This window comes from Anser cygnoides, chromosome 3 (genome assembly GCF_040182565.1).
Source record: "Anser cygnoides isolate HZ-2024a breed goose chromosome 3, Taihu_goose_T2T_genome, whole genome shotgun sequence".
NCBI lineage: Eukaryota > Metazoa > Chordata > Aves > Anseriformes > Anatidae > Anser > Anser cygnoides.
This window is the reverse complement of record NC_089875.1, coordinates 10,643,057-10,656,850: the sequence shown is the minus strand read 5'-3', so window position 1 is coordinate 10,656,850 and position 13,794 is coordinate 10,643,057. Positions and strand designations below refer to the sequence as shown.

At 39.2% G+C, this 13,794-nt stretch overlaps 1 protein-coding gene across 1 annotated transcript in view; it reads left to right on the top strand.

Moving 5' to 3' along the window:
• The window catches only part of XRN2 (5'-3' exoribonuclease 2), a 51,410-nt gene that overhangs the window by 24,910 nt on the left and 12,706 nt on the right, over window positions 1-13,794 (top strand). The window contains exons 21-27 of the mRNA XM_013191106.3: window positions 1,249-1,332; window positions 2,094-2,191; window positions 2,282-2,361; window positions 4,236-4,292; window positions 6,778-6,846; window positions 6,945-7,079; window positions 8,336-8,463. Coding sequence (XP_013046560.2) covers window positions 1,249-1,332; window positions 2,094-2,191; window positions 2,282-2,361; window positions 4,236-4,292; window positions 6,778-6,846; window positions 6,945-7,079; window positions 8,336-8,463 — 651 coding nt within the window. The remainder of the gene's footprint in view (window positions 1-1,248; window positions 1,333-2,093; window positions 2,192-2,281; window positions 2,362-4,235; window positions 4,293-6,777; window positions 6,847-6,944; window positions 7,080-8,335; window positions 8,464-13,794) is intronic.

The window sequence follows — 13,794 nt, the reverse complement described above, 5'->3', positions numbered from 1 at the left end:
TACTCTCCAGTTTCATCAAATGTGATTAAGAGTGGGCTCGTAGAAATGTGAGATGTGCTGCTTAGCAAGGAATTGTGATACTGAGAGGAGCATCCATGTTATTTCAGAGTGAAACTAGTAGCTGGTATGAATATTCCCTAATGGATAATATAACGTGTCACCTCATGGCTGAACTTCACGTGATTTCTTCCATTGTCGTCTCTTAACAAATTGAACAAAGTAGCATTGAATTCTTTCAGGAGAGTAGCAAATGAGATAAATAATGACTGTCCTAATGAGCTCATCTTACTCCTAAATGAAGCAGGTATGGGTAGTGGATACTGCTTCTGAGTGTCTGGCCCAGACTGTGGAGAGGGAGGAGGAGGATAAGAGGGATGCTCAGATACAAGCATCCCCTTCCAAACTGTATTACTGCTGAACCACATTGGGTGGGTTTGTTTGTTTCTCCTAAACAGCTTGTGGGGTCACAAACTGAAAATCTAGGCTGTTTGTTTTTTTTGTGCTGATGTGACAGTTCTTCGTTGGGTAAAGAATTTATTGGGGCTCTCTCTGGTATCTTTTCAGTGCTACTCTTTTATGAGCTCCTGCTTATCCTTCCTGAAGCCATAGCAGCTCAGAATACAGCAGTTCAAAATCTTTTCTTTGTGATTTATTACAGTATCTTGTTAAGTTGAAACATCTGGGCTGTCTATTTCAAACTTTTGCCAATCAGTTGTCATTTTGAGAACTTGGTATTCTGGGTGGTTTAAAGCAGCACTAGTTTGCAGAATGGTGAATCACACAGAGTATCACACTGTGTAAGTAGCCTGGGTGGTTTCAAACGGTGGTAGCCAAAGCTAAATCCCATGACAGTCTTGCTTTCCCAACTCCCTGTGCTATTCTTTCTCTCTTATTTTCCCTTTTCATCTCAGAATGAGAACACTCTAGTTCATTTACTCTAATATAGCTTGATCTGTTATGGAGGACCACATATGATATTTACTCTTCTGAACAGTGTGTAGCAAAGATAACTTGCAATAAGATGGTGTCACAAGTTAAGTGATTTTTGTAATGTCTTGACTTTTTCCACTAGAAAAGGAGGATAGTATTTTGTCTGTTGTTCTATTGCTAGATGTTTTAGATTGGGGATGAGGGATCGTTACTTTTCTGGGTAGCTTCTTTTTTTTTGGATGCTTTTCCCTTAGAATGTCTCTGAGGTAAATAATTCAATTTCAGCAAGCATGAAAAATAATGGTTTGGTTTTCACAGGTGTTGCATTATTGCCGTTTGTTGATGAGCGACGCCTTAGAGCTGCCCTGGAAGAAGTCTATCCTGACCTCACTCCTGAAGAAAGTAAGAATTGTGACATATTGTTGTGACTCTGGTGTATTCACTAGAACTTGTTCTTACTACTGTTTCATGTACCTTTAAACCCTAAATGAGCAAGAATTGAATTATGTCAAGCTATATCCACTTCTCTGTGGATGGTGTTGGTAATTAGAATGCTCTGTGATGGGTTTATTTTTGTAACTTTCACTTGCTTTTATTTTAATAAAGTAGACTTGCATGAGATCTAACCTGAAAATTAGATGGCAGCTTAATCATATGAAAAGCTTCTACCAGTGTAGTCGAAGTAATTGTTAGATTAATATGTTGGAATTGAAAGAATAAACTTGATTTTCAAATTTAGTTATTTAGCAGGATGGCTGTGTCCAGTTACAGTATGTGAAGCTTAATGTTCTACTTAGACAGACAAATTTGGGCTTCACTTTCTGCATTATGCCAAAATGATAGCTGGTTCTTGTAGGTAAAGTGATCTTCGGAGTTGTATATATTTATTTTCAGCCGATGTCTTTGTTCTGAATTCAAAATTCCTCCCACTGAGCACAAGATTCTTATTGTTTTCCTGTCTTCTACTAGTCTGTGTGACTGGAGGCCTCCTGTTTTAGACACAGACACGATAAGAATTTTCAAAACTTTCTCATAAATCACAGTGAAGCTTTCCTGTGGAGCAGCACTGGTAGAGGTCTCAATAGGATGGTGTGCTGGTACGCTGTATTCCTTACCTCCTTCTTTCCTCTGAACTCTTAACTCATTCTCTTCATCTTTTCTAGACAGAAGAAATAGCCTCGGTGGGGATGTTCTCTTTGTTGGAAAACACCATCCACTTTGTGACTTTATTGTAGAACAGTACAAGTCCAAAAATACAGAGGTATGTTATATTTGTTGTAAAAGGATTGTGGAAGTGGTGAGGGTGGAGTTCTCATAATGAGCTTCAGCTGAAAAATTATTTCTTCCATAGCCAGTGGATATACCACCGGAGTTGTGTCATGGAATCCAGGGAAAGCTTACACTGAATGAAAATGCTGTTCTTCCAGATCAGTGAGTATAGCTTTCAGCATGGGATGTTTGATGCGAAAGGATACTTTCTTCAGTTACATCTGTATTTAAATTAAAAAAAAAAAAAAAAAAAAAAACAACCAACAACAAAAAACCTCTGCTCACAATGAGAAACCTAAAACTTCTGGCAAGGCAGTGCATTTAGTTGTAAGGCTAAAAGTGCTTTCTGCTAGGACTTAAAATAGGTGTGTACTATAGTTAGTATATAATTTAAAAAAAAGTAAGAACTCTTATTCTACAAGCCTGTTTTATCCCATTTTATTATTACAGAAATAGTCTTTTAAAACAGCATCGGAAATCTGTAAAGCACTTTAATGTGTGTTTATAATTGCTGGTATTTTTTTAAAAATTTGTAATTTCATCTATGGAAGACTGATTTTTTTTGTTGTTGTTTCCTTTATGTATTCATTACTGTTTGATGAACTTTAATAGGTAAACAGGGACTATATACTAAAAGCTATAGCGATCAGTGGCTTTCCTCTGTAACATCATGTTGTTTTGGTCTCTGTGCTATTTTATGAATGCTAATTTAATAGACTGATATAACTTCTACTAGGGCATGCTGGTTTCTTTTTTTTTAAGCTTTTTATGTGCTAATCTTAATTTTAGTAAAGAAAAATGCAGACGGAGATGTATTTTGCCATTTTCTATTTAGGGTACAGTGCTAAATTCAGGAAGGTACCTTACCAGCTACATGTACAAAATGTGCTTTTTTTCCCCCCCTCTTTCAACATAAGTTTGAGAAATCATCAGTGTAACCTTCACGTTATTGGAAATGCATTCATTTATCTAACTTTCCTTAGAGGCATAAGCAGGTGTTCAGTAACTCATTTGCATTAAATGCACAAATACTCCGATTTTGTTGGACAGATAATGTATCATAGGTCACACTCACTAATATACATTTTTATATTCTTGTCATGGCTTGTGAAGGGTATGAGCAAGTCAGAGCAGTTCTTGGAGGGAATAGTAATGCAGGAAAAAAGAAAATTCTTCTGGCATTGTCTTCCCTGTATAAGCCATGAGAAATGGAGATCTATTTTTACCTAGAGAGGTACTGTTTGTTAGGAATTCTGTGAAGACGAAGAAGCATTTATGTCAACACTTCAAAATATGTCTAGCTTTGCTAAAAAGGTTTGGTTTAAATTCAACCAACGTGTGCTGTTTGTGACCTGTGTATAACATGGGTGTGTGACAGTTGTGCATAGTGGCATGAGCTGGAGCCATCTAGCTTCTGACTGATGAGGTTAATTTTTTTTAGCATGCAGTGTGTCTGCTTCATGTGAAGATACAAGTTCTGAAGGAAAGGGTTAAAAAGCAGCTGCATCTCAGCCTATTAAATCTCAGTTAGAAAGGAATCTCTTCAAGTGCTGTGTAAAACGGCTGCTAAAAATATTTTTTCCTTCAAAGCCTTTTTTTCCTGGGGAAGTCAGTTTGTGTCCACAAGCTGTCTGTGTGTCTGTCACTCTAGTCTTCTCCTGCCCTCTTAGAACCTGTTGGCTTGTTATAATCCAACCTCAGTGATATGGAGAGGTTTCCAAGATGCAAAATAGTTCTAACTTGTAAACAGACAGCTGGGTAGCGGGAGGTGTGTGAAACCACTGTTAGATGTTAGAGAATGCAAATGCAGGATCAGCTGCAAAAGTGGTATCATTAAGAAATAAGAGTTCAGTAACTCTGTTACTTAAGAACTATTTGATTTAGAGAAAAGATGACCTATTTTTGAAATCCTTTTACTTGTCGTAGGTTTAGTTGGCAGAGTAACTTGAGTGGTAGCAACAGAGAAAGAGGAGCCAATGATGATAGATGATGATGATGTTACATGACATTTTAACGGAGCTTTTTCTCGTTACCAGGACTGTGGAGTCTCCCGTTCCAATGCTGCGTGATCTTACACAAAATTCTGCAGTCAGGTAAGTAAATGCTGGGTTTTAATACAATGATGTACTAAATGCAGTAACAAAATTCGGTTTACTATGTTGTTTTGTATTTTTGAATTTGTAGCGGAATCTCTCTCAACAAAAATGATTTTTTTTTAAATATTTCTTTCTTTCTGTGAAAATTGAATCTAAAATATTATGTTGTAACATAGTGGACTAGAGTTATAGTAGTTAAGCAGAGTACGTGCTGGCATGTCCTGCAGGGATATCTGAAATGGTTGTTTCTTGGTCCACCAAACCCAGTATTTTTCATCCCTTCAAAAGGACCTCACCGTGCCTGCTGTTGCTTTTTTACTTGCTCTCTGTCATGACTTTTGTATCTTTGGCAAGCAGAGAGCAACACCTACAGAACTCTGTATTCTCTGTCAAGCCTTTTAAATTAAAGAAAACCAAACTTTCATAAGACCAGGTCTCTGAAACAGAATTGGGTATTGATTTTTTCCAATCAAGAGCCCTCCAGCTCTTGATTTGTGCTTCTTGAATTTTTATCAATTTTCATTCCTAACAATTCCCAGAGGATGTCTGAGAATATAAGCTTTGTGTTTTTAAGAGGAGTCAGCAGTGAGTTGTTGTTTCCTTTTTCTCTCTGTGAATGGCTGGGTTTCTAGCCCTGTAAGAGGTGAATGGCAGAGATCTCTATATAAACTGTTTCCATTGCTAAGATTTCTTTTATTTGTTTATTTGAATGCCTTTTCTCTTCTGGAGACTTGTTCTCTTCAGCTCCATGTCTTAGAATTCTTGGTTAACGGAGAGGTTCTCCTGATTGCTGAGACTTGTCCATCCGCACATTGGGCGCCCCTCACGACGAACCCACTTACTAATGTATTTCAGCCCCTCAAGTGTTGGCTGTTCTCCATCATTCTGGTGCTGGAGGCTGGTGTGAGGCTGGTGGTACCTGCTGGTTCCTTTAAGAGTTGGATCCTAATCTGTTAGGTTAAATAATTTGTATGTGGTAAAGGTGATTTTGCGGAGAAAGGAGTTCCAAGTCAAAAGCTTCACCCCTAGCAATGCTTTTTTTTTTTTTTTTTTTGCCACCTCATTGTTTTATATAGTAGGAATAATACTGACTTTGCCTGTTTGGGAGAATAATAGGAAACTTAATAATGAATAAAAAAACAACGAATTTCCAAAGATAAATCCTGTGGTCACCGAAGAATTGAGTTATTCTTGCACTTGACAACAAATTCCTGTAGATCTAGCATGTTGTATGTCATTCTCACTTAATTTGGTACAGTTTAATAGGTATCTAATGCTTGAGCCTATAACCTTCCGTGTCTTAAGGTCATGTAAGATACTTGAGACACTGAAAATCACTTGTGATCTGTTTTGCATGCTTTGTCTCTGAGGAGACATAACTTGTTTCTACTAGTACAACTATTTACACGCCGTAAGAAATGTGAAGTTGTGGATTGTCAGGATATTGTTGAAATGATGTTCTGAAATGGGAATTTAGTTACTTTGAGTTAAAGGTAGTTTTTAGCTTTCTATCTGCCACTGTCAGGAGGTTTGAATTGTTTTATGCTTTTGTCCATTCCTCTGTTGCAAAGAGTTTTCTTCCTGTGTTTTGAGATAGTATGGGTGGTCATGGTTCTGCTCTTCAGTTCCTTTGGCTGAATTTTCCAAGGCACCATTATTCTCTTTCCTTGGAGTCTAATTCATTCTCTGTGCTGGAAGAAAAAAAAGAAAAAGATTTATTTCTGCTGGAAGAATGAAATTATTCTGCTTAGTGGTTTGGTTTTTGTCTTTCTTGGCATCCCAAGCATTCTTCTACCAAATGGTTCTTCAGACTTGTTCCTGGCAGCTGGTGTGGCCTTGCTGGGGTTTGGGTGCTTATACTGGAATTGCTAGCAGTGTGGATGAATTTACCTAAAGCAAACCCAAACTGCTATAAAGTGCATTTTACCATCAGAAATTGAGCTTTCAGCCACTAGTTGCTCTATTAGTAGTTAGTGTAACACTAGACAGCTCAAAATGCAGGGTCTGTGAGATGTCACTGAAAATACGTGTACCTCTCTCTACTGGAACTACATGCAACTGCAAAGTTGCCTTTTGGGATAAAAACTCCCTGCTCCAGGAAATTTCACTCCAAGTTTTGTACATTTTTTACTAGACTGCATAGCAAGCTCATACCTTTCCTATCTGTGGACTGTTTTCTAAGTATGGGACTTAGTTCCAAAACAGTCCCAAACATGGGACTGTTGTCTAAGCATTAAACTTTCTTTTGGATGGACTGTTCATACAGAGGAGGAAAAAGGTTACCCTATGCAAGATAATGGAGATATCCAACTCCATATAGTCAATATATCCATGTATAATAAAGGCATTTTACAGTTTAAGTCATGGGTTCTTGCATCTTACCTTATCTATTGTGTATATCACTTAATAGATCAGTGATTACTTTTTCATCTTGCTTGTCTTAATTATCAAGTAAACCTAATCTTCAATTATTTTTGTGTAGCATCTCTTTCAAAGATCCACAGTTTGATGAAGACTTTGTTTTTAAGGCTGCAGTGTTACCTGGTGCAAAGTAAGTATCAGTTGTCAGATTTCAAATAATACAATTTTCTTTCATTAATCTGAGCATTTGCTGTAATAACTACTTATGGAACTATTTTTCATGTTCAGGAAACCTCCTCCAGTTCTGAAGCCAGGAGACTGGGAAAAAAACAACAACGATGGCAGGCCTTGGAGACCGCAGCTTGGTTTTAATCGAGACAGAAAGCCAGTCCACTTGGACCAGTCAGCGTTTAGAACTTTAGGGTAAGACTGGCAGCAGGGCTACTGACTATACCCCTTTATTGCCCCTCTTAAAAACAAACCACCACCACCAAAAAAACAGCAAGGGGATGGAAACAATCAGAGTTTAGATGCTGGTGCTCCATGTTGGAAACTTTGGTATGTGATATTTATATGCAGTGTTAATAATCATACATGATGATAATTTTGCAGTAGTACCATGCATTCTTCTTAATTTTGGGGGGTTTTTTTTTTCTTCTATTTAATATTTCTAACTAGATTTCCTGTTGTTTTTTTAACTTGTTTGGTGATACTCACCTGAAGTACAGAAGATACGATGAGGATATTTCACACAAGTGTTAGTTAATATTATTATGAAGACAGGAATGTCTCTCATGCTTTTAAAAACGAGGGTTTTTTTACAAACCTTTGTTTGAAGCACATGTTGCATGATGCAGTCTATTTGATCATCATTTTTCAAGGCATTTTCACAGTTCTTGTTAGTTCTCTAAAAGTCCAAATAACTTTCATCCTTTGCTCTGAGGCATTCTCACATACTATGAGAATAGTACTGGAGCATCTGAGAGGGAATGAGCTGAGATTATGTATTACAAATAAAATGAAATGTCCTTCCCTTACTGGGAACTATAAGGAGCTGTATGTCTGTCAGAGCCAGAAAAGAGAATGTTTTAAAGGAGGCTACACCTGTGAACAATCTTCATTTCTTCCATGTTACAGTTACAAGGAAAAAAAAATTATAGTTATGTTATTGATCATATATGATGTCTTATTAAATTGTTTTCTGGGGTGGAGACGCTACGAGCATTAATTAAAATCTCATTAAGTCTTAATGAGAGTGTAGTTCTGCACAGGATAAAAACAGCAAAGGCCTGGCAAACATTGACTCCAACATTTACAGATCCCATAATTTCTGTCAGCTCTCACTTCGCAGGCAATGTGACAGCAGTTCAGTTTTACTGAATTCTTACACTCTTAAACAATTTGTGGAAAATACGTTTAGTGTTGTGGGTTTTTTTTCCTGGTTATTGTGGCTTGCTATGAGAGTTTTTACTGGGACCAGCTCACAAAGCACGTGCTTTGTTTGTGGTGTGTCTGGGACCCTTATCTGTAAGTGAGTCACCACATCGTGTTTGTGTACATCTCCACTGATGCACTGGAGAAAGCTGGGTATTTAATGGACTGGGTAGCAGCTGTGCTGTAAGATGGCATTGATAAAAAACATCCTATTCTTTCTCCTTTCCGTTTCTTACGCATAATAGCCATACAATGCCAAGGGAAAGAGGGATGCCAGGAATGTACGCCAATGCTGTACCTCTTGGAGCTTATGGGAGCCCCTACAGCAGACCACTTCTGAGTGGGCAGCAGCAGATTCCTAAATTGTTGTCAAGTAAGTGGGTTCTGCTTTATATATTTCTGAGTTTGAAAAATATTGCGGTTTGATTTTGGTCTGTTGCACTGTTACAAATAAGTGGATTCAGGAATTCATCTTTGTCCTGCAGGAGATGCGTTTTGACTGCTCTGATCTTCTGTCGATGGACGTTCTGGCAATACATTTTTATACACTTTTTAAAAATTTCAAATGGTTATATTCAGATATTCTAAGTGATTTGGTGCCCTCGCACAGTGAGGTCCTGAATTTTGAACACTTCTCACATCAGTGGATTGGAAATGTCTTATATTGCTTCATTTGATGTTTGTTACAGAGATTGATCCTGCCAAAAAGCAAATACCATTTCCTCCCTCACCCCTGACCACATAAGCAAATACCTTGGGCTTTTAGGAGAGGAAAACCTCTTCTTTCCTATGAGAAAACAATGCTTAGTTCACTATAAATCACTATAAACAGCGATTTTAAGATTTTTATCATTTTTCTTTAAAGTTGTTGGGATGAAACAGTAGAGTATATGTTGTTCACTAGGAAAATCTTGGCATTATCAATGCCAGTTTGACTCTGTTGTTTAGTTTTGACTAGCCTTGCTATTCAGAACCCAACCAGATAGTTTCCCCTGTACAATGTTAACGCAGTGCTAGAAAATAGTGAAAATACACCAGAAAAAATGTTCTTGAAAACCCTTTTTTCCTCCCTTTATCTGTTAGTTGGCATCAGTTCGAGGGTGGGGGACAGGTGTTGTTTGAGTTAATTCATAAAATTATTTTGTTTAGACTTAGTTAAATGTCAAGTCACAATTTGAAATGAATGCAACTCTTTTTCAAATGTCTGTCTTGCATGAGTTGGTTTTATTTTTGAAGAGTCCAGAACTACATACAAAGTTCTGAGCTTTTTTGTCTGTTTGGAAACTGGGAAGCAGAGTAATTAACCTTGTGTTGCTCTTCTCCATTACTTTTCTTTTTTGGAATGGCTGTAGTGAAATGTACTAAACTTGTGCTGACTCTAAAACGTGAGTATGTGCCTGTAAGCAAGATCCCACTTAAAATACTGTGCCCAATATTCAAGTACAATAGGAAAGATTGCATTTCGTGTAATAAGGATTTTTAGTGTCCATTATTCTGAGCATATTAAGTATGTAGCTGAATCTCAACATCACCAGCATCGGTGAACTTAGAATTTTGATGCTTTGTGTCTGAAGAGAGGATGCTGGCCACAGAAAATAATCAGTGCACAGTGCATGGTGGCTGCTCAGAAAAGATTGTAGGACTCTGAGAGAAGAACAGTGGTATCTATCTGAGAGTTGTTCCTGCTGTGTCTGGACTGCCCAGTCCCTTTTGAAGGTTTGTGCCTCTGTCCTTTCCCATTTGCTACTCTTGTTTTGGGCATTTAGCTTCAGTTACCCGGGAAGGAGGGTTGTTAACAAGTCCTGTCTCTGCGTGTGATAAGGAGCTGCACTTCTGTAATGGTGGGATTGAAACAGGAGGAAACTTGGCTAAACTGCCTAAAAAGGTGCTTTAAAGTTAGAAGTTCTCATTTTTAGCTGAATTCTTGCAGTGTTGAATTATGTAAATATTTGAAGTTTCAGCAGCTGGGATAGCCGAGTTTGAACTACAACACTTTGTCATGTATAGGAGACCAGATCACTGTTTAAAGAAGGTGTCTGACTTTTTATAGTTGACTTGTATTTCTTGACTGCATATGAAACAGCAAATAAATAATTAATATCAGTGGCCACTCTGAATTAAACTTACTGTCCGGGTCCAAAGTAGATGAAGTGTACTTGAGCTGGGCGTGCAGAAGCCTTCCTGTGTGAGGAATCAGATTGGTTCAAGTGGACAGACAGATTGAATATGAGAGTCTGGAGCTATTAACTTTGATTAAAGGAAAACAAGTGGTTTTTTTGAGCAAACAGAAATATGATCTTAAAAGAAGAGTATGGGGAATGGGAAGGCAGAACTACCAGGCAGGCATCATATTTTTGTATTCCTCTCTAAGGATAGTCTGTGTGGATTTGTGGGGAGATAAAGTATTCATGGGCCCACAAGTACCTGTACCGTTGTTCATGTCTTCTGAAACTTGAATCTTCATGCTTTCTGCGAAATAGTTACTTCAAAGCAGTTTTATGAGCCTTGTGTACATGGAGCTTATTTTGCCAATTAGGTACTTCTAAAGCTCTCATCCTCATGGTATATGAGCACCTTGTGTTGCATAGGAAACACTCCAAATGCAAATATGCCCCAGTGCCGCCATTCTTTCATATTGAGGAGGCTTGAATCCGCTGATCAATATGAAATCCCAGTCCATCTGTTGGCCTCAGAAATTGTCTGGAGGCTTTCCTTCACACATCCCTTTCTCCCATCATCTCCTGTCCCTTCCTCATCCTCAGATTGTCTCAGGCACCCCCAGTTACTGTTCCGCAGGTGTGCCTGGCAGATCTAAGAGGAAGGCTTTTTTTTTTCCCTTCCCCATTGTGCCTCTTCCTTAGTGTTTCTTTTTCCATTAGGCAGAGGTTGTTTTCTTTCCTGGGCATGCAGTAAAAAAAGGTGTCAGGTCAGCCCTCCCTGTTCGGTGCTGCCCACAGTCATTGTACAAAGGCTCTTGCACAAAGCAGGGGTTGTTGGTAGGCGGTCGCGCTCTGGGCTCCTCATTGCAGAGTCGAGAAGCTGGTTCCTGGCACACTGTTTTTGATGCAAAATCACAAAACTGAGGAAAGGAGTATAACGCACTGAAAATGTGTTTTGTCAGTTAATTTTGCTGTTTTTTCCCCTTGTCTTCTATAAATGTTACCAAGCTGTCCTAGGAGATCAGTCTTAAACCCTAATTAACTTCTGATTTAAACTGACTGCAATGTGAAGTCTTGACAATTAACTAACTACAGTGGTGCTTGACTTAGTATTTGGAGAGTATCTTTCTTTCAGTGTCTTGTCGTTTCACTGAGGTGCAAGGACAGCTGATGTCTCAGACAGCGGGATGAGGCCGGGTTGGACAGCAGGGGCGGTGTGCCAGCTCACCCAGGGGGCCAGCAGGGCATCCTGCCACCTGGAGGGTGGGCCAGGCCTGGCCATGCCAAGTGGCCACGGGCACCTGACCTTTGCTTTTACTGAGCAAAGAATGAGACCTGCTCACACCGTTTAAAGGCACTTGTTAAAATACCTTCAAGTGTCGTAGCCCAGAATTTCTGCTGAGATCAGTCTTTCCGATGTTTGCACTGAAGGATGCTTTTGAAAACAGGACCACAGCCCTACATGGTAATGTGTCATGGGTTTAGTGTCAAGCAGATTTGTTGAGGTGGGAGCATGTCAGCATCCCTCTGAACGTTGCTTCAGTACATGGCAGTCATCTTTTTGAACAGGAATAGCGTGCGTGGACAGCATGCTTGCTCTGATGGAAATTTGTTGTCAGAATTAAGCATGTAGGCTTTATCTCTCCTTGGCACCAGTTTCAACCAGACAGCATTCTGTCTAGGAGTACCAGGAGGTATTCCTAGATCTGAGAGCACAGCTATCTTCTTGCCTTTGCAGCTATGCCTTTCAGTTCAGGCGCAAATGCCTCCGTCAGTGTGCATGTCTTCTACTAGAAAAATCGAATTACGAGGAATTGAGAAGGAATAAGCAGAATGTTCTTAATGGGGGAAATCTATTGTGTCAAAGCTGTTCATCGGCTAGATCTTTGCAAGAGTGTAGAAAGTAGAATGTGTGAAAGAACATCTGTATGCTATGGAATAGTTGGACTGGGAAGCTTCCTGAAAATGCATATTTATGCATTCCTGAAAAACTAGACCTGATGTGGTTAAAATGCTCACATTTAGTGAGACTGATGCAAAACAACTTTTCACTTTATGTATAACATTTTTATATGTATGATGAAGAAAAAATAGACTCTAGAAGGGCAATGCGGTCAACCAAAGTGCCATCTCTCCTTCAAGAGCCATCTGTGGGTGTTCCTGACTGTTGTTCTCTGATTTGACTTTGATGTACCAATTTTCAGCTGATGAATAATTGTCTGTGCTGATAACTTGGGGAGTCAAGTGTAGTATGGTAGTACTCTATGAATGGCATATTCGGTTTCTGCAATACGAGGTATCTGATTTATGACTTTCATTTCAGTCAGTAAACTTGTCAATTAGCTGCGTTTGAAAAGTGATTTTGATTAGTGCAATCAGTAAACACAAAATCTCATCTTTGATTGCCACACTGATTAGATAAATTGTTACTTGAGGAGCTGCTGCAGAAGGCGGTTTATTTGGCCTTATAGCTCTAGGAAATGCCTAAGTTTTGAAGACTAAATAAAATATTAATTGTCATTTCTCTTCCGATTTTGTACCTTTTTGAAGTGCAATTTACTGTTCCAAGGTTTTTCCCCTTCAAAGATTGTTCTGTCAGAGTCATACAAATGAACAGTAATAAGGTGGCTTTCAATGTTTTTATAATGATTTCATTAAACTCTGTCTTAAACTGTTCTTAAGCTGCAAAAACGTGGTTATAGGAGGGTAGTCAGGCCTTTTCTTTTCCAGGTGGAAAGAAAGTGATTAAATGTGAAGTAAATTTTTAACTAGCCCTTATTCAAGGATCTGTATGAATGGGAAACACCATACAGGGCAAGACCATCATCTTCTCACTGGCTTTCTCGCTAGAGCACTATTTGACCCTGGCTCTGCAATGGAAAATGTGTTAATAAATTTCAATTACATGTGAAGCTCTGACCAGGGCGGGTCAGGAAGGGAGAGACTGTATTAGTCTGTGTAATTGTCAGGAGGCCTTGCCTAGCTCTGTCTGCATGGAAGGAAAGAAAAGTGGGGGAAACCTCACCACCGTTCTTCATGGAATATGTTTTTTTGTTTCTCCTGGTAGCTTTTCTCCTGTGTGACACAGGTATCTGTGCAAAAAGCTATAGCTTAAAAACTATGACGTATCAAGGTATGGAGGGGGAAAATATCAGACCTGTAGGTCTCCTGGGCCAGGCTCTGGCAGAGACAGAACTTAACAGTCATCCTGATGGCTACAGGTGAAGAGCTACAGGTGGTAGGTAGTAGCTACGGATCACAGAATCACAGAATTTTAGGGGTTGGAAGGGACCTCCAGAGATCATTGGGTCCAACCCCCCTGCCAAAGCGTGTTCCCTAGAGCAGGTTGCCCAGGTAGGCGTCCAGACGGGCCTTGAATATCTCCAGAGAAGGAGACTCCACAACCTCCCTGGGCAGCCTGTTCCAGTGCTCCGTCACCCTCACTGTGAAGAAGTTCTTTTGCGTGTTGGTGCGGAACTTCCTGTGCTCTATCTTGTGGCCATTACCCCTTGTCCTGTCCCCACAAACCACTGAAAAGAGGTTGG